Below are 27,737 nucleotides of genomic sequence, written 5' to 3'. Positions count from 1 at the left end.
TTAAATGTTCTATTGGATGATATAACTTCCATTCAGGTGATATAGATATGATAGTGGAGGGTGATCAATGGCAAACAATTAGAATCTCCAGTGGGGCTGGTCCAAGAACTGGTCTCCCAGTGTCCTTTATGCTAAGCCATTGGATAGCAAAATATAATTTCTTTAGTGAATAAATGCAAAAGAGGCATGTCATCATCAAATAATGAGGTAAACAATTTGGAAACAATCATAATAGAGTTGTACATTTTTGGATATAAATTAAAGTACCTTTATTGATTCAGTAAATAAAGCATAAAAAAATAAAGCATGCCTTGATCTCCATTATGGAATCAGTTCCAATTTTTTTGTTTTGTTTTGTTTCTGTTTTTCTCTAAGAAGAACCTATTTTTTCTTCTGTGGAGTCACTTGTTTCTTTTATATTTGGGTTATGAATGTGTCATTGGTATGTTAAGTAAGAGCTATTATTTCCTCCTATGATATGAGATTTGCATGGTTGGTCTTTGATGTTACTGTGAGATATACCTAGCAATCATCATAACTCATGTTCTTGAATTTTCAATATCACTCCACAAACAGAAATGACAAATACCTAGTCTCTAGCAAATATACAAAACTGAAAGAAAAGTTGTTAAGTAAGAAAAAAAATATTGAAATATTCTCCCAATTTTTATTTTGATCCCATTAAAAAGAAATGGGGGGAAAAGTTGCTATTTTTCTTATTACCCTGTCTCACAGCCACTGTATTTGCCTCTGATTTTTAAGAAAACAAAATGTCAAAGGTAAATTTTGAATCTGTTTCCACAGAAAGCATTTTGTGCAAAAGTATTTATTATTTTTGATATGTTCACTAACGAAGACATAATTCTCTTTAACAAAATGTATCACCTTTCTTCTCTTTCAAAAGATAAAAAGTAAAATAAAATAAAAGTCAATTCCTCTGTTTTAAATGATGATTAGTGGATCTAATTCATTCAGGCTAGAACTCCTTTGTTCCTTAATTCCTCCTTTTTATATAAACATAATCTTCACCTCAGGACAAGGGGTGATACTGAATTCTCCTCAGTACCTAGAACAGTTCCATACCTGCTGAAAGAATGGGCTTTCAATATGTATACATAACGATACACATAAGCACCTCAAATTAACAAATATTTTCTATGGTGGTGGTGCTTTCCTACTCAATTTAACTCATTGATATAGCTCAGTTATGTGTTTAAATTAACTTAAGATAGGTTCTCATTCTGATAGTTAATACAAAAACATCTCAGAACTTTGATAAATATACTTTTAATTTTTTGGATTCCAGTTGTCATCAGAATTTGATAATTTTTAAAGTTATATATGTAAATGTCATCAGGCCATAAAACTTAGGTGGGCAAATACTTTTATTTTCTTTATTTTTATCTATCAACTTATCAGAAGCAGGAAATGTAGTCTTGTAACTTGTAGGTAAGCTTAATGACTTCTGTGATTTTTCTCAGTAAATTCATAGTTTAAGCTCTCGCTGTACAGAGTTCTTTTCTTGCAGTTTTCTCCTTAAGATGGCATCTAAGTTTTCAGAGTTGGGTGATATAACAAATAGTGTAGTTTAGATAGAATGTCAACCTCAGACAAAAAGAACTATTCATTGATGGGTCCTGAATTAAACTCAGTGGCCTGCATTGAATTTAGAGTAATGCCAAAGGAATGTTTTGGCCCGAACTGAGGAATTGACTTTCTTATTTTCTCCATAATGAACTATATCCCATCTCCTCTACTTTTTCCCAACAGACCATTCAAAGTCTATCGTTTAGCTATCAATCAGTCTAAACATCAACCAATTCCAGAATATACTTTGCTCTTAATATTTACTCTGCTGAAATATTTGGCAAGTTAACTTTTAAAATAAAGCTTGCCCTGAGGTTTTTAAAAGTGAAAGTGGACACGTATTTAGATAAAGTATTAAGTTAATTACCGTTATGTAAAATTTCACAAAGTTAATGATTATTTTAGTTGGAATGAGATATGTTCTTCACATCTGAGGCAAGACCTCATATGCAGCCATAATTCACATTCTGGTTTTTTATATATATATATATATTTCAATATGTGAATATGTAATTGAGAAAAAGTTCTGGTTATTTCTAATAGAATTATTACATTTATCCTTTTTTCTACACAATGTAAGTTTAGAATTTTTTGAGTGTACATGGATTTTATAAATCACTATCAGAAAAGTCTCCGATATTTTGTTATAATCCTCTTTTAAACCAATTCTTAATGCTTTTCAAAATAATTACCCGTTATGAAGAACTTCAGCATGTCATAAAAAATTGTCATATTTTTTTTGTTTGCCCCATTGATGGAGATTAAAATGTTATATGAGTTCATATTTATATTAGACTTGAGAAAGTTCTGACTTGTATTCTCACCATTAAGAAAGTTATGACTGATAATTATGCCTTCACAGTTTTTTTCCAGCTGAAATTAGGAATTTCTTAATGTTAAAAGAAAAACAGTTTTAAAAATGTTAAATACATTTCAGATAACACTTCTTCAATATATACTGGTTACATTTTAAATGGTTGACATACTTGTCAAGTATACAAACATGGAGTCATTGACTCTCAAAGAGCATTTCATTTTCTTAGCTCTGGGCCTTTGCACATGCTGCTTTGACTACCTAGAATACTCTTTCACTAAAATATACTCATCTTTCTGCTCATCTTCCTTGACAGAGCCTCCCCTGACCATCTCCATGCTGGGTTCAGTTGCTCTAACCAGTGCTTCACTTATCAGCCATTTACCACACATCACATCACTCACATTACAAATGTTTTTCTACAAACACTAAAAAAGTCCCTGATCTCATGAGTTTATGAGCACATTCTAGTTAGGGAAGAAAAACAAAAATAAGTAAGTAAATTATTTAGTATGTATGTATAATAGATACTATACATTATATTCTTCATCTTTATTTTTCGGTTCTATATCTCCCATAATCATTTCCTTTTAGGACATAGAACGTCTCCTCATTCAGTTTTAATTTAAAAGCCAATGGTATTTTATTATATAGATTTACCATGACTTACAAAAACAGCCTCCTATTAAAGGAATTTTAAATTATTTTCAATCTTAAACTATTACTATAAAATATGCAATGACTACAGTGATATATCATTCACTTCATACTTGTACAAACTCTGGTGAATAAATTTCAGGAAGTGAATTTGCTAGGTCAAAGGGTATATATACTTTTATAGCTAATATTCATTTGTTCTCCAGAGGGGTGCATTGACTTATATTCCCATAATTTTATCTGAGAGTTACTCTTTACCTGTGTTAATAACAATAGAGTGTGTAACCAAATTTTGAATTTTTTCCAGCCTAAGACATGAACTGTGATATCACTATAGTGAACTATTTGTATTTTTCTTACCATTACATTTAAACTTTTTAAATTAAATTTATTGGGATGACAATGGTTAGTAATGTTACTTAGGTTTCAGATGTACAATTCTGTAATACATCATCTACATATTATATTGTATGTTCACCACCCAGAGTCAGTTCTCCTTCCATCACCATATATTTGACCCCCTTTATCCTCTTCTACCACACCCTTCCCCCCTTACTCTCTGTTAACCACTAAACTATGGTCTGTGTCTATGAGTTTTTGTTTATTTGTTTGTCTTGTTCCTTTGTTGCTTTCAGTTTTATATCCCACATATGAGTGAAGTCATGGTTCTCGACTTTTTCTGTGTGACTTATTTTTCTTAGCATAATCTCAAGATCCATTCATGCTGATGCAAATGGCAGTATTTCATCTTTTCTTATGGCAGAGTAGTATTCCATCATGTATATATACCACATCTTCTTTATCCAATCATCTATTGAAGGACACTGGTTGTTTTTATGTCTTGGCCACTGTAAATAAAGCTGCAGTGATCATCAGAGTACATATATCTCTACAGATCAATGTTTTCAGATTTGTTGGGTATATACTCAGTAAAGGGATTGCTGGGTTTCTGGTAATTCTATTCTTAATATTTTGAGGAACCTCCACACTGCCTTCCATAACAGCTGAATGAAACTAGATTACTGTCACCATGTACCAAAAGTACTCAAAATGGATCAAAGACCTAAGTCTAAGACCTGAAACAATAAACTGTATAGAAGGAAGCATAGGTACTAAACTTATGGACCTTGGGTTTAAAGAGGATTTTATGAATTTGACCTCAAAGGCAAGGGAAGTAAAAGCTAAGATAAATGAATGGGATTATATCAAACAAAATTCTGCACAGCAAAGGAAACCATGGACAAAATAAAGAGACAAGCTACAGAATGGGAGGAGGTATTTGTAAACAATGCCTCCCATAAGGGGCTAATATCCAAAATACATAAGGAATTCATACAACTCAACAACAAAAAGACAAACAATCCAATTGAAAAATAATCAGAGGACATAAACAGAAACTTGTTCCAAGAAGACATACAAACTGCCAACAGATATAGGAAAAAATGCTCAACTTCACTAGCCATTAGGGAAATGCAAATCAAAACCACAATGAGAGATCACCTCAAACATGTTAGAATGGCTATCATAAACAAGACAAATAATAAGTGTTGTAAAGGCTGTGGAGAAAAAGGAACCCTCATACACTGTGGGTGGGAACTTTTTAACTTTTAAGAGCCATTTTCTTTTTTTATATTATCTATTCACATCTTTTGGTCATTTTCTTGGGTTGTTATTTTTGCATTATTGTTTAGATATTTTCATACTGGAAAGGTTGACTAACCCCTTGTGGCCTGAGTTACAAATGATTTTTTTTTAAAGTAGGTTGTTGCTTGATAGAACTTTCTCTTATGATTCTTTAGTCTATAGAGATGATCCTATGACTTTCTCTTTAGCTTTGTTAATATAATGAACTGTATATTAATCGATTTGTGAACACAGTATCACATTATTTGCATTCTGAAGTTTTGAAATATAGCAATATTGGGGAGAAATATTCAGCTTTATTGCTCTTTATTTTTCAGAGCTATGCTGTCTTGTGTTTTCTCAATTAATTGGTATTCATCCTCTCTATCAAAATTGGTTTTTTATTTATGTATCCATGTAAACTTCATTGTATGTTTTGTAATCAATTTCAGCTTTTTCTTTGTTAATAGCACATACCGCTTTATTTCAGTTTATTTTCATGTTCCTTAAAAGTTTTTTTAGTCTTATTGATCTATTTGCTTTTCTTTAAAAATGTTTTAATTATCTGAAATCTAAAGCTATGAATTTTTATCTATGCCTTTTTCTAGTAATATCCCAAATATATTTATCTATAGTGTTTTCATTATTCCTGAAAACAATTCTGTCCATTCAGTTTGACCCTAAAAGTAATTTGAGACAAACTTTATTTTAATTTGCTAGGTAATTGATCCTTTTTGGTTTCTGAGTTTTTTATTAGTTTTGTTGAATTGTATTTGGGAAACATAGCAATATATCCGTTGTGGAAATATTAAGGTTTTACTGTAGTTCATTTTAGGTGCCATTTTATGAACACTTCTGAAAAAGTTATAATCTTTATTTCAGAGTAAAGTATTAAACATTTATCAATGAGATTTATCTTCTTAATTGATATTTTTGTCCACTTGATCTGTCATAAACTCAAAAAGGTTAATAAAATACTTCTACTACAGGATATTTCTCTCTCTCCTAGGTTATGTAATGTTTGCTATGTGAATGTAGCTGCCCTGTGATGTCCAGAAATTCATAAATTTTTTATTGTGAATTATAGTAATTAACATAATAAATTATCCTTATTCAAATCATTTCATTCATTTTGGTCTGAATTCCATCTTGTCTAACATAAAGATTGCATTCACAATTGCTTTATTTTTGCATTTTCCATTTATACTTGTGCTCATCCTTTTATTCTTTTTTCTTTCTGAATCACTTGTTTTAATGGAGTCTCTGATTTGTAATATGATAGCTTTGTTTTTTGATACATGAAATGAACCCATTGACAACTGTGCCTGTTATTAATTAAATGTCATTTAATGTCATATTTTCTGTTTCTAGAGCTTAATGTTTTTCAACATGAGCTTTTTTGTTTATTTCTCAGTTATGAGTTGTTCTGATATTTTAAAATATTTTAACTTAAAATTTTATCTTTTTTTTTCTGTTAGTTCTCTTCCATGAGCACCAATAGATTTAGCAGGTTTTTCTCCCTTCTGCATATCCTCTCATCACCCTATGATTTAGTCAATTTTGACTTTCTTGGTGTTTACTTTGTATTTTTAGACTGATTATACTGCTATTACTTGACTTATTAAGTTTAAATTATAGATGATCAGTGAAATTACTTTACTTCGCCTCATTTTGCCAGTTGTTCATTTTTACATTGTCATGTAACATTTTTTTCATTATGTTCTGTCACCTTAATCCCCACGTTTTTAAATCTTAGTCCTATAATTAAATACATTCAATAGTCACCACATATCTTTTTGTCATACTTTCCCCAGTCATCTCTTTAGTTCACCCTCAGGTAGGTTTTCATAAAAAATTCATGGTAAAAATATTAGCTGAACTCTTGCTTGATCAACACCAGTAACCATTATACAATTTGGCTTATCCAAACAAAATAATAGCACATTATATTTTCTGTCTCTTTCTTTGTGTATTATATAGGTATTTCTGTAATATTCTTTGTCATTAAATTGTTGTATTAGATTAATTTGAAGCCGATCTGATGTTGTTCTCTTTATTTGGTTTCCACCTTTTATTTCCTGGAACCATAATTTTTTTTTCTTCATCCTTAAAATCTAATAATTTTAATAAGCTATAAATAAAATTAACCACTCTGAGCTAATTCTCCCCAACTCAGACAATGTTGGATTTTTTTCTATGTGTAGATTGAAATCATTTGTTATTTAATCAAAGTTGTCTTGAGTTAACTTTATAGAAAGCTTTTCTCTCTTTCTTTCTTTCTTTCTTTCTTTCTTTCTTTCTTTCTTTCTTTCTTTCTTTCTTTCTTTCTTTCTTTCTTTTCTTTGTTGGAAACTCATTTTAGTTATGACTGAACTTTTTTGCCTGCTTATTATATTTATCATTTTCTCTCTAAACTGTTTTAAATCTTTCTTTTTACCTTTCCTTTTTCTTTATTTTTTCTCACAACTATCTTCTGCCTTTTGCTGTCTTATCCATAATTTCCTGACTTCCTCACATTCCTTCCAAATTTTTCTATCTTTTATGTTTGTATTTCTTTTGTAATTCTTTTCTGGTTTCTGCAGGCTCATTTTTTATTCTTCTGATTGCCGAACTATATCAGGATTATGCCTGCATTTTTACTTGGTATTTTGCCATCATATAAAACATTATTTTATGTATTTATTTATTTATTTATTTATTTGCTTTACATTTGTATCAGATTTCTGGAAACGTTTTTCTGGTGCATGTTTTTCATCTGTAGGTAGATTTGGCTATTTTTACGGTTTTTATGTAGAATCTTTGTGGCAGTGCAATACCCAGTTCCTTTTTCATTGCTCATCTCTCAATGAGTTGAATTTTCCTGGGTCAGCAATTTGGAAGAGATACTGAAACTGGAAGTTAGGTGAGGGGACAGGGTAGCCTTTCAAGTTTCTCATTCTCTAACTATTTCCAACTATTAGGGCTCCTCCAGGTTCTTTATATGCCTCCTCTCCTTTTCTGCATATGACCCCATGTAACCACTCTGAAAATTACTCTTCTCACCCTTGTTCTTTACCTCCTATTGCAACAAGGGTATGGTTTTTAAAATTCAAATTGGAAAACCTTGCCTTCACTTTAGAAAGTATATTTTTACTGGAACTTCCTTAGATATTATATCACTTGGGCTTTTACCACTCTGCCCACCACTTTGCTTCTTTTCTATAATGTCTTCTATGCAGCTTCTACCTATGTTAGCATTTCAGACAAAAAACAACAGGGTGTTAGGGGTAGTGTTCGATAGGGTTTAAGAATGAATGATTTAACATAAGAAAATAAATATTATAAATGAGGTTTGAAAGATATGGTTGAGTTGATAGGCTATGAATTTTCCCTTTAAATAAAGGGAAGCTGTGCAATATTTTAAATGGTACGGTAAAATGATTAACCATTTTACATAATTAATCAGACTTGCTAATTCTGTATTAATATATGTAGACAAGATGTACAAAATATGCTGTGTTTTAGAATTTAAAAATGTTTGGACTAACGAATATGTGTTAAATTATAATTAAAACTTTTCTCTGATGTAAGAACAACACATGTTCTTTAGAAAATACTAGAAAACATAGACATGAATAAAGCAGGAAATTAAAATCTTAACATTTTGACCAGCATTATATATTAATGCATTCATTATATTTTATTGTTCTCAGATTTGAATAATACTCTATTGTGATCTCCAGTTTTTATTCTTTTTAAATATTATTTTAAATAGGGTTTTTATAATGGTTACACAGTATTCTATCATATGTAAGTATTATAATCTATTTTATTAATTCTCTATTAGGAGATATTTAGGGTTTTTTGACACTTAAACAACATTGTGCTAATTGTCCTAGTACAGAAATCTTAGTGTACCCTAAATAGTGTAATCTAAATAGCCCTTTGCATAAATTGGAATGAGTAAAAGTATACTAACACAGAAAAGTACACATGTTTTTCATATATCTTCTCAAGTTGTACTCTACAATAAAGTTTTATTACTTTACTTTTCTTATGATTAGACAAAGGGCTTATTTTCTTTTCTTTGAATCCTTGATGAATACAGGCATCATAAGTTTTAATTGATCTCACCAATTTGGTATATGAAGTATGGGTTCATCTTTATGGTATTTCATATTTTTAAATAAGCATGTTTTCCCCCTAAATTTGTGGGGCATTTGCATTTCTTCATTTATAAATGCCCTTTTCATGCCCTATGGTTGTATAGCTTTTAGGGGCATTGCCCATTTTCTTTTTCATTTTTTTTAAATTAAATTTATTAGGGTGACAATGGTTAGTAAATTACATATGTTTCAAGTGTACAATTCTATAATACTTGGATTGGAGCCCATTTCTAATAAAAAACTTGGTGAAAACTTTTATATTAGAAAAGTAACACCTTTCTCCCCATCACTGGTTTGGTTTGCTTTTAATTTTGCCTGTCTTTTTTATACAGAATTTTAAATGTTTATGAATCTATTGATAGGTTCCTGTATATTTTCTTTTGGTTTTATAGTTAGAAAGTAATTTTTTCTTATAAAACCCATATAAATATGTGAATATATTTTCTTCACTTCTGAATTTTTAAAATTTCTCAATTATCACATATTAAATTTTATATGATCTGAGGTCTGTTTCTATGTTTTCTCTCATGTTTCATTTGGGTCCCTGGTGATTCTTTTACCAATACAATGCTCATTCATTAAACGAATTTAGTAATAAGCTATATAAAATACAGCACAATCACCTTTATATTCTTCTATTTCAAAATGTATTATTTATGTATTATTTCCACTCATATATAGTATCTAAATTTAAAAACATTTGCCGGGCCGGCTGAGTGGTGCGTTGATTAAGAGTTGGCTTGGGACACCAGTTCTCAGCAATAGGGCCCCGGTTCAGATCCCACATGAAGGCCAGTGATGCTGCGCCCTCTACAGCTAAGATGGTGAACAACAGCTCCACCTGGAACTTGGCTGCCATGAGTCGCCAGTGATGGCATATAGGCTGCAGTGGAGTTGGCTGGCAGCTGGCGAGCACTTTTGTGAGCTGCTGTGAGCTGCCGTGAGAGGCTGTCCAATGGCTGGCAAGTGAGTGCCTCACCTGGGAAGAGCACAATGATAATACCAACATGGGCCAGTGAAGCGTTATCCTCCACAACTAGACTGAAGAACAAAAGGACAGCAACTTGTCTGTTCCCCTTCCTCAATTCCCCAGCACTGTTCCCCTCCCCCAATTCCCCAATAAAATCTTTAAAAAACAAAAAACAAACAAACAAACAAACAAACAAAACATTTGCCAAGTTCCAAAGAAAACTGCCATGAAAAAATTTTTTTGGCAACATTAAAACTAAAAAATGTATTTAGGGAAAATTGATTAGCAGGAATTTTCTATTACTCTTCCTCAAATTTTACATTTTTCTTTAAGTTATTTTGTAATTTTTTTCATCTAACATGCACACACATATACATGGTTTTTCCTACATATTTTGTATTTTATATCTGCAACTAACATTCTCATTAAAATATGAAGGTAACAAATTTCTTTATAAAATTATTCAAAATTTTCAATAAAATATATTGGGTTGTCGCAAAAGTCATGACACATGTTTGCAACAAAAAACAGAAAAGATACATCATGACTTTTCTGACAACCCAATAGGTTATTTTTAGGCCATTTCTCTTTAGGGATACTATTGTGAAAAATGTATTATTGCATTAATTGTTTTTCCTTGTGGAGTTTTACCTTTGTTTTCAAATCTAAAGAAAAACTCAACATTTTTGTTTATTTTATTTTAAATAACAAAAAAGTCATTAAATATAGCTATTCAGATGACATAATCTCACAAAATAATATAAGTAGTAAAATGAATTAATTGATTTTATATTCATTCTTGATAAAGTTATAAATATTGTCTTAGGATATCACATAGTACTTATATGCCTAAGTATTTGATGATTCCTCTCACAAATGGCTTCACTATGCAGGCCCAGATTCTTATATTAATTGTGGTTATTTTTATAAACCAAAATATCTAATGTCGTTATTTATATTTTAGGTTAGTGGGATGGTTTGGTCATGAACTCAGCACCAGATTTAAAATGGATAACAGTAAGTATATTCAATTTTACTTCACGTCATTTTATTTTAACTCTTTTTAATTTTCAACTATCTTGGTATGATACATAATATACATGCCTCATGGAGAATGTACTTTGAAAATGCTACTGAGAACTTTTAAAATAAGCAGTGACATTTCCAGAATGTAAGACTATGTGTTTGTAGATTTTAGCATGAATTTGAGTTTATCCCTTTGTAGAGAGATAAGACGAAGTGAAATTTAGCATAAGGGACTCAGATCTCAGCAATATGGAGTACCCAAAACATCAGGCAGTGAGGACAAGAGGAATTTTTGGCTTGGAGTCAGACCCAGAGAGAATTGGAGTCAGTCCCATTTTGCTGCTTAATAGTTTTGTGATGCTGTACAAGTTATATCGTCGTTTTAAAATTTTTCTTTTCACATATTTAATGTGAATAATATCTATCTCAGGATTTAATTTGAGGGTAAGACAAGTTCAAAGCTCTAAATCAAGTATCATATAGCAGTGCTATTTAAGAAATGTTCATTTTTATCCTTCTCTTCTCCCAAAATTTCTTCCTTTTGTAGCTTTTGCCACATACTATACAGTAGTGTTTACCCCCCAGTGGGTAGAAATGAAAGTACACCACGCACAGGGTGCTCTCACACCACCCTGCTTCTTTTCCTTGATGACTATTCTTCAGTTACATGGGCTACAGAAAATTTCATAAGTGTTTTGAAAGTTCAACTTAAACAAGCTTGATCCTTCAGATTGCTTCCAATCCTGAGATACTATTTTAAATATATTCACATTTACAATAACTAAGATACAAAGGATCAAGATGGACTGGCTCTTCCAGTCAAATCAGAAAATCAGTATTTTATTTTGTCTGCTGAAATGATTAGCTCTGTTATTATGCCAGTTATTTAAAGTATTTGTGCTGGGTTTTCTTGTCTGTAAATGAGGGAATTGGATTAGATCAGGGACAAACTTTTTCTGTGAAGGGCCAGACAGGAGGTATTTTAGGCTTTTGGGGGCTATACTGTCTCTGTGGCAAATACTCAACTCTGCCATTGTAGCACTAAAGCAGCCATGGACATACATAAATGAATGAGTGTGACTATGTCCCAATAAAACTTTATTTATTGGATCAAGTGGTGGGCCACATTTGACTCACAGGACATAGTTTTCTTAATCCTGGATTAGATGAATCTCTAAAGACAGTGACTATTCTAAAGTTCTTTTTAGTCAGTCTTAGCTTTAATTTGATCTCTAATTAACAATCTTAACTCTATTGGATTTAACTTTCTAGTATTCAATCTAATTAATTCTAATTAGGATATCTGGTATTAATTTACCTTTTTAGTGTATCATACTTAGGCAGATTACTTTTTACACCCCCACCCCATTTTTTTCTTCAGAGAAGCCACTTGACTTAATAATCCTAGTGTTAAAAGTCACCTTCATAGGTCATTTCTTTCATATATCTGCCTTTGCACATTACAATTAGAAACCATGTAAATCCTAGTATTTTCCTCTCACTGACATGGATTCATAATAGAAAAACAAAGCATGGAGCAGAATAAGGAATTCTGGTTCAGGAATTGAAGGGCAGAGGATAGAATCCAAAAAAGCTTCTAGGTCATTTTTGTCTTGTGTCTAAGGGCTCTAGTGTTTGACATGCTGCTAAAATGGTGGGGCAGGAGAGATGGACATTGTCAGTGAAGAAGAGATATGCCAGTATTTTAGATCCACAGAGCTTCTCTTAAATATCTCAGAAATCTTAGGAATAAATGTTTTTAAATCTTGTTATTTTTCTTTCTATTACTTTACTGTCATTAAAAAATCAATAAAGATCACTTTTTAAGATGTATTCTATAAAAATGACATATTAATTTTTCAGAATTGCAGTTAATCCCTGGGGCTAATGGATTTCGAATTTCAAATCCCCCCATTTTGTTGGTCTGTCCCTTACATGCTAGTTTAGAGGTAAGTGTTCTATGCTTCGTTCAACCTTCCCACATCTTTACAATTTGCTTTACTGATTGTGATATGTTGTAGTACGTTCTCAGCTAATCTGCAACATTACAAATGTGTACCGTGTACAAACAGTGTGCCAAGGGTAGTGTTCTCCTTTAGGACGTGACTGCATGCTAATTTTCACCTTTTATTTATACTTCCAGCCCCTAGCAGAATGCTTGGCACTCTGTTGGCGCGTAATAAACGTTAGATGGAACAGACCTGGGGAGACGCATTTTTAGTTCCACTTAGAATTTGTATAAACTCAAATAAGTTATTTCACCTCATATTGGTGTATCAACATGCAAAATAATCATGCAATATTTAATTCTCAATTAATCCAATCATTCAACATTTATTTATTAAGAAAGTACTGTGTGCCAGACATGGCTATGATTACTGGGGACTCTTCTTGTAGTTCTGTGAATCGATGAACTGACAAAATGTCATGTGACAAAGCTTAGGAAGCTAAAACTAAGGAGGGGGAAAAATGATCTCATAAGGTAAGGTGAATTTTTTTAAACCGGGGTTTCTTTGCCGTTATATCCATGTATATTTCCTATTCTTACTAGCTCAATATTTTTCTTTAAGTTCATTCATATTTCACTTAAAATAAAGTTTGTCTTACCCTAAATAATAAATCTAAGGAATCAGTTTGTTTTTCTAGATATGCATATCTATTTCTATATATCTAGCTACTTAACTATATATTTTTCTATTTATATTCTAACTGATTATTTAGATATTAATTTCAGGGTGAGACAAAAGTTGTTTAAGTAAATATATTTTGTTACTAATTATACTCTATATAATAGCATTAATATATATAAATGTTAAGGAAATATGTGTCTTATGTATACATATTTAAGTAAAATATATTTTAAGTAAATATGCATATATATTATGCATATATATTTTAATAGAAATTTAAAGTATATAGCTATTCAAATAAAAATTTGATTTTTTTTAATTTAAAGCCTCCTAAGATAATCTAGTTTATGATATTTTAGGAAATCCTGCTGTAAAATATTCCAGCATGAATGACTGGAAGAATTCCAAAATCTCTTCGAAACCTGAATTCTAGAATTCTGTGACCACATATAGCAGTTTCTCACTTTGGCCACTGGATGGCAGTGTCAAGTTCCTCTGTTTTAATACAACTTCACCATTAGATCCTGGGAATCAATTCATGTCATTTCATCCCAATTTAAAGAGCACCTACTCAATTTGACCACTAGATGGCGCTTATGCTGTTTTTACTTTTTGGCAGGGTTTTTTCGTTGTTGCTTTTAAGTAGAAATAGACCCAGTAACAAGATTTTTCAGTGATACATTTTTTTATTTTTTGGAATATGCTTAGAAAATGAGATAACGATGTTTGAATTGTTTTTATAATACTCATTCAGAAAAACACTTCTGTTAAACGTTTTAAACAAAATAAAGTTTTGCTTACTTTACGTGTTTGTATCAGGGAGAAGATGAGTTACACTATAAAAGAAAGACACCAGGCTTTACAAAGATCTAGTACTTAAAGTTATTTCCTTATCTTTGCAAATGACTTCTCAACAATATCTAGAAATTTTCTTTTGAACAACCCATTTTGGTGTATTCTCTGCGGTGAGTGGGCGCTTCTGGTATTGACTCCTTATGCCATCGGAACACTCAGGCTCTTATTTTCCATACCACTAGTTTCCTACCATACTGTATTATAGTCACCTAGGCAAGGTTTTTATTCTCAGCTGGAATCTGAAGATTTGACTTGTCTTTTCCTTTAATATCTAAACCTAAACCTAGCAAAAGGACCCTAAGCGCCATAAGAAAAGAGATATACCCTTGTCTGGAACTTCATCACCTAAATATTTCTCTGGACACTCTTGGAAATACCTCACTTAAGTAATTCACTGTTGAGGTTATGTTCTAACCAAAATTTTATTTAGGAAATCAAACCTTATGTTGAAGGAAGTGTTTTAAGAAATGTTTTCTTCCCATTATAACTTGCAAAATTCTGAAATTACAAAACTGCTTCCCCTCTTTTACCTACCTGCTAAAAATGTTCTACTTTCTAAATGTTTCTGAGTTTGCCATATGAGTAAGCATCAGTAAATTAACCAGGTTGGTACTTACCTTATTGGTTTAAAAGTTGTTGCATATGTTAGGTCAGCAGCTGAAGTTTAAATCAATGAAAGAAATAAGTACATGAATCAAACTACCTTTCTTTGTTTTCTCTTATCTCCCTTTTGGAAAATATTCTACATAGCCAAATGTCAACTAGAAAAGAGATTCTATACTTAAGAATCAATGTACATAAATACGATCTGAGATTTGCAATATGATTTAAGAAATATTAATACAGCTTTGTTTCTAATCACATGTACATTTGATTGTAACATTAAAATAGAGCCTTATAATTGGTTTGAAACTATGTTTTTGCTTATATTGTTGCTTCTTAACCATTTATAAAATACTCTTTTTAAATATTGTGGATCAAGGGAAAGAGCACTAGGGTAGGAAGCAGGTGACACATACTTCATCCCTCTGGGGACACTAAGTGTGGCTTACACAACTGACAACTACTCTTTAATTGATTTGCCTCCATTTTTAAATGTAGGTGTTTTGACCAGATTACTTCAAAGGTACCCTCAACCATTCAGTTGCTAACTTGAAATTAAATAATACTTATATTCTATTTTGAAAGGTCATATTTGTATATAGCAATATATAGACAATTTTTAGACGCTTTCATTACCTGAATTTATAGCTAAATACATAACTTCAAAATACAAAATTAGAAGATTCAATTAAAATACACAACAAGTCAGAAGAAATGTACTATATATTTCCTTAGAAAGTTATTAGGCAGCCAACTTTAAGAATATGAGAAAAAAATATGACAATTGAAAACACCATGCTATCCTTATTTTTACTATTTAAACTTATCTAGTTTTCTTAGCTTTGCATTCATGTTACTCACTCAGAAAAATAACTCAAGTAGTTGAAACTCTGCCCAGAATTCTGTTATAAGTTGAGTATTTTCAAACTACACTTTACATTTTTCTATTTTTAAAGAAATTATTTTTTCTCAGTACAGAAAGCACAGTAATAATGAGAAGCAAAAAAGAAAACAGGATATTTATTTCATGGTCCTATTAACTCCTTCTACGAGGCCCTCTCAATATTTGTATGTGAGGCCTCAGAAGAGACTTTTGCACTCTGTGAGAGGAATTTAAGAGTGCTTCAGAATGCAGGTGCCCTTTTGTGGTTGTCATGTGGAAAATAGTTTTATATTTAAAAGTTATTTTGTTGTTAACGAAGAGTAACAGTATGTTAGAATTGAGCTATGACATTTAAAAAAAAGTTTGGTTTCTAGTTATCAAAAGAAATTTGCAAGAGCAAAACCTTCTGTGAAAAAACTATGAACATGAGTAAAAGTCCCCAAAGTCTTACTAACCTATGGACACAAATGAAATATCATGCAAAGTGCTACTTCACATATTGCCTGCATCTACATTTTATGGGGCCCATATCAGAACTAGAAAAATGTCCAGAACTACTTATTAATTAAAATTTCCTCAACTAATTATTAATCTCCAAAGAGAAGCTAGGAAAGATTCGTGTCATATCTTAAATTCCAAACCTGACAGTCAAAATAGTGGCTGACTGCACCTTGTCGGCCCCTGCTCCTGTCCTCTGTGAGAGTGTTGATTCTGGAACTGGGCTCACTTGTTCCCAAACTTGGACGTGTTCCCTCGAGTCCTCATTGTGCTAGGTCTACTTACATTTTGTTTCACACAAAGAAATGAAGAGATGCCTCCCACCAAATTCATGTAACTGGGGCTACCTGAATCCTAAAGCACTATAGTAGCACCCCTTTTAAGACGTGTTAAGGTACCCCCAATGGGTACCTGAAACTACAGATATTATTGAACTCTATATATACTTCTTTTCTTTCTACACATACATATCTATGATAAAGTTTAATTTATACATTAGGCTCAGTAAGAGATTAACAACATCTAATAATAAATTAGAACAATAGAAACTGTAATAAAAGTTATATGAATGTGGTCTCTCTCAAAATAGCTTGTACTATATTCACACTTCTTCACAATGTCACAAATAGAAGATTTCCTCTTACCGTAGAACTTAGCAACCTCATCATGCAATTTTTTTCTTTATTAAGTAGAGAACTTTCACCTTTTCACTTGATGGAAGCACTTTACAGCTTCTCTTTGGCGTATGTGAGTTGCCAGCATCATTACTCTTGTGCTTTGGGGTCATTATTAAGTAAAATAAGGGTGATTTTAATATAAGCTCTGTGATACGGTGACAGTCAATCTGATAACCTAGATGGCTACTAAGTGACTACGGGACAAGAGCATATATAGCGTGGAGCTGCTGGACAAAGGGGGTGATTTATGTCCCAGGCGTGATGGAGCAGAACTGTGAGAGATTCCATCACGCTACTCAGAACTGCGCAATTTAAAACTTATCAATTGTTTCTTTCTGGAATTTTCTGTTTAACATTTTTGGACCTCGGTTAACCGAAGGCGACCAAAACCATGGGAAGCACAACCACGGATAAAAGGGAGCCACTGTATTATTTTCACTGCAGATCTCAGATGCCTCTTAAAACAAAGGTATCAACTTCTGCTTGCAGCTGATCTCTTCCCAGGCTGCAGACATAGTTTGTGAGGTCAGATAAAATCCTAGCCTCTGTTTCTTTTCTCCTCATTAGATCCTATTATCCTCAGTAAAACTCCCTTCTTCCCTTTCAGCCAAATCTAAAGCCTCCGAGCAATAAAAGTCAAGAAAATGCATATCCAAAAGGTTTGAGTTCTATGAGGATGCCTGCCCACACATATATACAGAAATAACTGTTTCCATAGACTTTATAAAGTCTAGATATCACTGAATGACCCTATCTTTGCTCTGTGGCATAACATGATACAGAAAAGGGACATTAAGTGGCATGCCAGTGCATCACACTCTGCTTGAAGTTCATTCAGTTCTTATATGTAGGATGTATTTTTAAACTCTACTTGACCTTAAGAGATAAGCTAGAAAAGCATGTCTGTTCTGACCTGTAATGTTCCTATACCAGTTATTGTGTACCCTTGTCACTCATCTTAATATAAGACACCTCAGGCAGCAAACGGCAGTATTTTCAGACCAGTGCTAGAGCTTAACAGAAGAATAAAAACCAAAATGATGAAAAACAAAAAAGATAGAAAAAGGAAAGCCAAAATGCCTCAGTAATAAATGTATTATCTAACATTTTTTGCTTCACCATGTGACAAAACTTAGCTTTATTATTTACCTGCTTGTTTTCTTATTGTTAAACTGAGGGAGATTTATATATTGGTAAGACAATTATAATTAATATTGGTAACACTACCTTCCACATATGTATACACATTTAACTCTTATCGCGTTGTTTTGTGGACCAAACAAACTTTATATCAGAATAGAAAAAAGCCTTCTTATGATTGTAAAAAGTGGTTTTGGAGAAAAAGTTTGAATTTCATGATATTTACATGTATTTATTTATTAAGTATTTACTTACTTATACTAACTATACTAAGCTAATTTAAGAAACATTATATTAACTTTTTTCTTCTTCTGCAAATATTGTTTAAATGACATTTGTATAATATTTCTGATATGGAAACTCTGCATTCAGTTTTTAATGGCAAAGTATTTAAAAGAGTACATGTTTACAAAAATACTATTTAAAATGAGATAATTATTGGAGAGGTTAAAGTGGTCATTTCCTTTTTTATGCATGATTTACAGTTCATTTTTGCTTTTTCATAAAACACCAAGACATTGTTAATCTGATTGTTCCTCTTTCTACAGATCTTTAAGAAAGCAACTATGAAAGCATTGAGAAGAAAATCTATTTTGCTAACTGGTTATCTGGAATACATGATCAAGCACTATTATGGCAAAGATAAAGAAGGAACCAAGAAACCAGTTGTGAGCATAATTACCCCGTCTAATATAGAGGATCGCGGCTGCCAACTCACATTAACATTTTCTGTCCCAATAAAATATGCATTGCTAGAACTAGAAAAAAGAGGAGTGGTTGTAAGTATATCTCTTGCTTTGCTACCAGGTTTTCTCTATCAGTTGCATGTTAGGAATAAAATTTGGAGTCTTTGATTATTCACTATTGCATGCCATTTCACATCAATTCGTCATTTAGTGAGGATAAATTAAGTGCCAACTAAGTATTCAGCACTGATAATTGAAGGACATAAAGATCAGTCATTTCTGATAAAAGAGAAGAAAACACAAATTTTGAATATAGAAAAGTTTTATTTCACTTATTCATTCTTTTCATTACAATTTGAACAAAGAATAATGTTTCATCATAATCAATTAGGACACGTTTTCACTAGTTTTTACTAGTGAAAGCCCCAATATATATTTATGGAATAAATAGAACTAAAGAACATATCAGTATGATGGAAGGGGGCAAATGAAATCAGTCTTATTTAGTTATTTGATTGAACTAAGGTATTTCATCCTTGTCATGTAAGTCATAAAAGATGTGTAGACACATCTCAAGAGTGTTAACATTGTATGGAATAATATTTATTTTTAAACATTTGGCCTAACTAGCCTTCTTAGTCTCTTGAAGGAAATAATAAGTGTTAATAGAATAATTTCAGGAAAAAATGGTTCCAGATCAAGCTCTATTATGCTCAAGCTATGTGCTCTTGGGAAAGATACTAACATCTATTGGATTGAGACTTCTCATCTGTTTTTTGGGTGCAAAAATATTTGCCTCAAAAAGTTGTTATGGGAATTAAATAGATCAGCACACATAAACCATTTACTATGTTGTCTAGCCTGTAGTGGGTGCTTCTTAAGATAGTTGTAGTGACCTTCAGGCTAGTCCAAATTATCTGGGCCCACTTAATAACATCTCAGCATTCCCATTGTAAACTAAATTTAATTTTAGACTGTAATAGAGAATAAAAAGCATTGATTTGAGCAAAAGGAACTGCAGCCTGGGAGACACAGGTTCACACAGCAACAAATTATGTCCCCCCAAATCAAAGGGGAGGTTGCCTTTTATAGTGAAAGTTCCCACTCAGGTTCCCAATTACGTCTGTTTATGTAAATGAGGTATCCAAAGTGTGCAGTTCTGACTGGCCAGGATAGATACAAATGAGGACACAATTTGTGCAGTTCTGGTTGAATAGGGTAGGTCTCAGTCCATTGGTAGAAAGATGAAACCAAGGTTTCTCTGCAATTGTTGCACATGGCATAAATAAGCAGAATATAGTGTAGGAAGCCGAGAGTTCAGTCTGATGTTTTTCCTGGTGTACAGAGTACGTGGGAAGCCCCTGATAGTAAATGGCCACTATACTCTCATTATTCATAAAATGTGGGCCGCCGGTTGACCATAGGGGTCCATCTCAGCAGATGGGTCCACATCAAATAAATCTTTCTTCTTGGGGTCCACAACAGGAATATAACTAATGCCTTACCTGCAAGACTAGGGATTAGAGAATTACATGTAAGGATAATTGATTTAAACTCTCCAGAACAGTGTGAGGTTCTCATTCATTTAAATGTGCCCAAGATTTCAGGCTCTCTGGGGTCTCTCCACAGACAAATTTTATATATATATATATATATGATCTATTGAATGCTTAAAGAAGATGATTGCTGAGTGGATTTCAAGAAAGTGCTTTTGGATATTCATGTAACAGCCAATTCATGTTTTAATATAATTAAGAGGAGAGATTCAAATAACAGAAACACTATATTTTACTTAAAGTGAAAAGAATTGCTTATATATTAAGTTTTAGAGAAATCAGCATGACTGTTTTGTGTAGTTTATCTTGAATGTAGATTTCTATGATGTGAATAATACTAACACTATTGTGGCTTTATTTTTTCCCCCACAGTGTGACAAGCGGGGTAAAAATGGCTTACGAGTGGCTCCAGTTCCTCTCTACAATTCTTTCCATGATGTTTATAAATTTATCAGCCTGCTCAGTTCTGCACTTGACTCTGCAGAAAGAAAATATAGCAATGTTATCTAAAATAAATTAAGCAAATAATACTGAAAGCTTCTGTGATTATTTCATTATTATTCATTTTAATTATTGGAAGTATTCTTTTCAGTGTTTTAACATTTTTATTTTATTTTTAAAGATTTTTATTAAAAATATAGCTGACATACAATATTGTATTAGTTTCAGGGGTACACCATAGTTATGCAACATTGATATACCTAAAGAAGTGATCACCGTGATAAGCCCAGCAACCATCTGATATCGTATCATGCTATCACAGTATTATTGACTATATTCCCTAGGTTGTATATTACATCCCTATGACTTATTTATATCATATGCATTTGTTTGTTTGTGTCCTCATTTTGGCTGCTTCTCTGTTGTTTTCTATGTGTTAGATAGATTTGCTATGTTTCCCAGTCTTCGCTAGGTGTCCTTGTGTAGCAGATGCCCTGTGGGACCCTGTCACAGTCTTCCTGGTCACCTGCTCTGGGTGCTCCAGGAGTGCCCCTTGTGTTGCTTGTGTGTGCCCTCCTGTTATAGTTGAGCCTGATTGCTGTTGGCATGTCAGTGGGTGGGATTAACACTCAGGCTGACTGGCTGGGAGGTTCGGTCATGTCCACAGCTTGTGGGCTGCTGTGTAGGGGGCTTACCCCACTGAGTGGGCTTCACCTAGCAGGCTATGGTGCTTGTCGAGACTGCCCTTTGTGTGTGCCACTTGTGGGGCTACTTTGGCAATGCTCTGATGTGGTCTGAAGGCAACCTCCAAGCATGTTCACTATGGGGCCTCTTGAGAGGGGCTCCAGTGCAGGCCTAAGTCAGCCATGGCCTGTGACCAGCTGGGGCTACCTGGTTAGGAACAACAAAGTGATCTGCAGTTGTCTGCTGCCTGTACTGGACTGGAGGCATGTAGGAGAGGCCATACTGCAAACTGAGGACTGCCGCCATGAGGACCAGGTCTGGAGTAGCTCCACAAAAAAACAGGACTCCCCAAGGCATGCTGCTATCTGCTGGTTCCCTTAAGGTTCAGGTCCTGATGACGCCTCATGCGGTAGGTGAGTTTTGTAAGGTAGGGTCTCAGGGAGTCACTAGAGTGGGAAGAGTTGTGATCACTAGGTTAATGTAGACTCTGGTTTGGAGCCAGTACTGAGCCTGGAGCTACTCAGCAAAAATTTCAAAGCACACAAAGGCAAGTCACCACCTGCCTGCGGCCTGCCAGACCCTGATAGTTTCCCAAAATAAAGTTCAATATGGGTGGGGCTGGCTGCTTGAGGAGACAGTGCCTCCTCAAGTGGTGCTCGAATTGGGTTGGGCAGGGTTCCAGTGACTCAGCAGGGCAGAGCAGTGGAATTCACCAGGCCAATCAGATTCAGATTTGGCCTGTGGGGGCGGGCTCAACACAGGAAAGATGGCGCTTACCTGCTGGCTGTGTGGAAGGTGGACCTCATACAGGGAAAATGCCGACCGTGCTCCAGTCCTCCCTCCAAAGCCACACACCTCAGTCTTCACCCCCATGTGTCTCCAAGGCCTCCCCAACTCACTGTCCCTCTGCTGGAGCTCAAGGTGAGTGCCTGCGAGCCTGTGAGTCTCTGTGCGTGCCATTTAAAATGATTTCTGTTTTTTTCACAGCCTTCCATCCCACCCAAATGGTCAGAATCCCCACTGTTTTTCACAGTCAGATGTTGTCGGGGATTCTTTTCTCAACACCAGTACTTTAGGCTGGAAAGCTTGGTGTGAGGGCTGGGGTCCCTTGCTCCACCAGGGAGAACCAAGGCAGCTGAGATATCCCTCCTGATTCTTAACCACCACATGCAGGTCTAAGGCCTGTCCCACACCTTTACCCCTCCTACAAGTCTCGACGTGGCTTCTTTTTAAAATTTTTAGTTATAAGACTTTTATAGCTAGACTTCAGATTATTCTCCAGGTTGATTGTTCTATAATTTACTTGTAATTTTAATGTGTTCACGGAAGAACACAGGTACAGTACAGTGTTTACTCTTCCATCTTGGAACTCCTGTATTGGAAGTATTAAAAACTGATTACCATAACTGGCAATGAATTGTATACTTTACAGAAAATTCGGATATAATTTTTAGAGTCTGTGTCTCTGAGGAATCTGTCCAATTTCTTGGTTTTTGTGAATCAAGGTCTTCATTAGTCTAAATAGTATGTACACAGTCTTGGTTATCTGTTATATTTCATAGTCAATGAAATATTTTTATTGGTTTAATTTATAATTTTGACTCACAATTTCATAATATATGGGGAGTTTCTGTGTCAACCTTAGAAATATTACTTTAGTTTTAATTTACCAGAGTTTCTTAATAAGCATTATAGTTGAACAGTCTGATATATGTGTAATTTTGCAATATTCCATCCAACTCCAATCTGAGGAACAGAAAAGACATTTTCTAAGACAGTGGCTTTCAAATATTTTAGGCCACAATCCACACTAAGAAATATATCTAATATCAGAGATCAGTATTTATGTGAGTCTACACCTTATTTAATTGATTCTAATACACAATTTTTTATCATATTTTAACATCTGTGAAAGAAATGTCTTTTAATTTTCAGTCAACAACTTCTTACAAATGCCATTGGCCATTCTTTGCCATTACCATCCCTGATGTTAGCATGCTTCTCAAAGCAGATAACATTTTATATCCTATTTAAAACTGTATATATATAGCAAAAACAAAAGTTTCATAAATTATTTACTTGTGCTCTGATATTTATTATTCTATTTTATTTTATTACCAAAAATGTTGATTGAAACTCCTTAAATTGATTTCTCAACCCACCTATGGTTCCTAATAAATTTTCAAGGATGTCCCTTTATTATGTTATTATAATCCCTTTTTTTTTTAATGGGAACTTCCCCTGATGAAATACTTCAGGTGTTGCTCTGTCTCTAAAATAGTGAAATAAATTACCCCCAAATACTTGCATTTGAGGATTAAAATTAGGAAATTAGTGTTTTATGTCTCAACCTCTATCCCAAATTTACAGACCCTTCTGATCCACTGTTAAAATTACAGTTCCATTCGGTGCCTTTAGACTTCCTAGTTTTTCAGCTGTTGATGCCATAACCACTATTGATGTAATTGTTTTTGAACCTCACTGTTGTGTAAAAAAAAAAATAAAACCAAAAAAATGTTGTGGTTTCAGATTTCATGGAACATGTAGCTTAGTGAGAGAAACAGATAGTAAATATATAAATACCCAAGTAAATATATAATTAAAAACTGTAACTTGTATAAAAGACAAACAGATGACGCCATGAAAGAAAAATCTCAAGGTATTAATTAGGTGATTAAGGGAAGGTGTATGAAGAAGCTCATAAGTTTACATTCTAAAATATTTCATAGTAATCACATTAAAATTACATCAAATTATATATACAAACCATTCAACGCATAATCAACACTGTGTCCTCATCATTAGGTTAAGAAACAAAGCATTAGAAATTCCCTTACTCCCAACTTGCATTCCTCTGTCTCCCCAAATGCAAAAATATTGGATTATATTTTGTGATAGTCATTTTCCTTACTTTCTTTAAAGTTTTATGCTTATGCTTGTACCTACGAAATATATTAACTAATTGTGCCTGTGTGCACTTCATATATAGGTAATCATACTGTATATATTCTTCTGCTCCTTTTGCTCAGCATTATATATTTTAAGATTTATCCAATTGTTGCATATTCTCTTTGCATCTATTTTCATTGCTGCTCAGTGTTCTTTTATATAATTGTAGTTATTAATTCATTCTACAACTGATGAATGTATGAGTTTTTTCAAATATTGTTAATATTGCAACAATGCTGCTATTAACATTCTTAGTATACACGTTCAAAAGTTTGACCAGGACATATAACTGAAAATGCTGGGCCATAGGACACACACGTGTTCAACTTTACTAAGTCATTAATAATAATTCCACTGTTTTCCAAAGGGCTTGCATCAGTTTCCACTTCAAATAGTAGGAAATGAGCATTGCCTTGCTCCTGACCCATGCCAACAGTAGCTATTGGTTGTCTTTGTCATATATGGGTGTTAAAATAGTGTGTTATTAAAATAACAGATAATAAATTTATAACTTCCACACAAGTAGAAGGGAAAAACAGAATGAGAACACACACACACACACACACACACACACACACACACACACACACACACTGCAGTTTATGCTTTAGAATCCATCATTAATCTGTGGATTACACCACAGCTAGAATTTTACCTGGATTTTATACTTGCTCAGTTCTTTCTGCTTCCATAGTCTCCTTAATTCTCTCCTTCAGAGTTTTCTCCCTGATGAGCACTTCTTCAATTAAAACATTTCTCTAAATCCTAATCTCAAACTCCATGCCTGGGGAACCCACTCTAAGACAGAATCTCTTTTATCAAGTCTTAATAATCGTAAGTATTTTATATTCTACATCTAATAAATAATGAATTTACAGTTCTGTTTCTGCTGGTTTTCATATATAATGCTTGTTTCCCTGTATATATTATAATTGTTAACTTTAAACTGTTGCCCAGAGTTACTTCTGACACAAGAACATTTTAAATTCTTGTTTTCAGGTTTTTCAGATCACATAAATAGTATGAAACTGGATATATTAATCTATGTGAGGGCCAACTTATAGTTACGAGTTTTCAGAAAATAGTAATTTTTCTTGCTGACCCTTTACATATTCTTTGGTTGTCACCATTATGCAGGGCTCCCCTATCAGTTTATTTACCTTGGCCAGTCCTAGGATTGTTTCATGTCCCATTTGATCATGAGCACTGAATCTCAGTGGCTCTAGGATTTGGCAGAAACTCTAAGGATGAAAGCCGTGCTTTGTTCCTAAGCTTACCTTGATCCTTGCTTATCTGCCAGGTTTCTGCTTTTGTTTCATTTGGGGTTCTGAGAATTTCTTACTTTTATGCCATCTCACTTTAAAAGGCTTTTTTTGTTTTGTTTTTATTTTTTGTTTTTTTTTTCTGTATCTAATCCCCTGCAACATGTTAAATTGTCAAGAAATGTTTTATGACTAAAAACAAAAATATGATGTACGAGTATTTGTCTTCTTAAGTAGAATAAGTGAAAAATTAATTATGCTTTCTCAATAACTCAAGCTCATTTATATAAATACCAATTCTTTTATAGTGATTCCCTTGGGAGCTATTGTAATGCACAGGGTTGTTGGTGTACCACTAAATTACACTTGTTATACAAAACTGACTGGAGAAAATGCTGGGTGTGAGGTCAATAACTTAATTTCAAATTAAAGAAATAAACTTTTGCTATAGCTATTTTCTGCTCAATAACTTTTTACTTGTTCTTCAGCTCAAAATTATATGGGTTTATATTTATTAAATTATGTTGTCCATTTCATAAACTGAAGTTGCTAGAGCATTGATTTTTAAGTAAATGGGTTTTTGCATAATCTTAAGAAAGAAACCTGCAAACACTGTGGAAGCATCACATCATAAAGCACAACATGAAAATCACTGAATTAGGGTACCCTATTACTGAGATGATGGATTTGATGCTTATAAGAAAAATTAACATGTACATTATGTGTTTGAGAAAGATACATGCATGGTATGTCCTCTGCCTGCTAGTGATGTACATTTTTTTAATCTCAGCAAGATATATTTTCAAACAACAAAATAATAAAGAGGATCATTATAAACTAATAGATTTGAACATTTCTGATGTGTTTTTAATTTATTGCAATTATTACATTTATTAATGCTCCACTTTTTCAATTTTTGAACCTCTAAGATGGCTCCTGAGTCTTTTGACATTACCTCAACTGTTTTTTGATAGCTTTATTGCTTTTAGGTTGACAAGACGTTGGCTTACCTTGTGTATTTCCTACCTCTAACTTAATATCACTTAGTCTTCTAACAATATCCAGTTCCTTTTGGAGGAAAATGGTATTTAGAAACCATAATCTTAACATTAAGAATGCTCATTTTAACTAGATTGATTATTGTTTACTGAATTTTCAGTTAACACATTTAGAAAACATGTACTTTAAGAGAAATTATATCTTTGTTTCATATTCATGTTTTCAACTCAATGAAATATAACAAGGATTTTTATATAATGTGAGTTTGTATTTTTATCTCATGCTAAAAAACTAAGTTCTAAGAATATTAATTATTAGTTTTGTCATATATGATATATACTATCTTTATCATATGTGTATATACCGGGGGTGCCAAAAAATGTGGACACTTTGGTCAACATTGCTCAAGCAGTAGTTTGCCATAGCTGTAATCAGAAGTGTCTGGACGCTGATGGTAACTGCTTTGAGCACCTCTTGTAATTGCAGAAGCCAAACGTGACTTGTATTCATCTTTTGTTATTGGTATATATTGAGTACTACTACAATTTTAATTGCTTTTTCCTTTCTTAAAATATGTATACTTTTTTTTGGCACACTCTGTATATATAGTTTTATTTATTTTTGGCTCCAACAAGGTAGAAGTTTATTCTATTCTTTTTTTTTTAACTTATTTTTTATTATTAGTTTCAAGTACCAAACAGCATAATGATCAGACATTTACACTCCTCATAAGTGATAATCCCACCAAGTCTACTACCCATCTAACACTGCACATAGCTATCACAATATCATTTACTATATTTCCTATGCTGTACTTTACATCCTATGACTACATATCTATATCTTTATCTATATAATAGACATCTAATTGACTATTGACATTCAATATTATTTTATATTAGTTTCAGGTGTACAACATAATCTCAGGTGTACAGCCTAATGATTAGACATTTTTACACTTTACAAAGTGATCCCCTTGACTAGTACCTACCTGGCACTATACACAGTTATTAGCATATTATTGATTATATTCCCTATGCTTTACTTTACAT

At 33.0% G+C, this 27,737-nt stretch overlaps 1 protein-coding gene across 1 annotated transcript in view; it reads left to right on the top strand.

Annotated features, from left to right (window-relative positions):
- The window catches only part of KYNU (kynureninase), a 92,731-nt gene extending 71,845 nt beyond the window's left edge, over positions 1-20,886 (top strand). The window contains exons 11-14 of the mRNA XM_019634081.1: positions 10,761-10,813; positions 12,686-12,771; positions 18,657-18,887; positions 20,723-20,886. Of these exons, the coding sequence (XP_019489626.1) occupies positions 10,761-10,813; positions 12,686-12,771; positions 18,657-18,887; positions 20,723-20,860 (508 nt within the window). The 3' untranslated portion in view covers positions 20,861-20,886. The remainder of the gene's footprint in view (positions 1-10,760; positions 10,814-12,685; positions 12,772-18,656; positions 18,888-20,722) is intronic.
- Positions 20,887-27,737: the final 6,851 nt, after the last annotated feature.

The sequence above is a fragment of the Hipposideros armiger genome, unplaced genomic scaffold (assembly GCF_001890085.2).
Source record: "Hipposideros armiger isolate ML-2016 unplaced genomic scaffold, ASM189008v1 scaffold_1495, whole genome shotgun sequence".
In the NCBI taxonomy this organism is placed as follows: Eukaryota; Metazoa; Chordata; class Mammalia; order Chiroptera; family Hipposideridae; genus Hipposideros; species Hipposideros armiger.
Note: the sequence above shows the minus strand (reverse complement) of the source record. Positions and strands in the feature narration are given on the sequence as shown.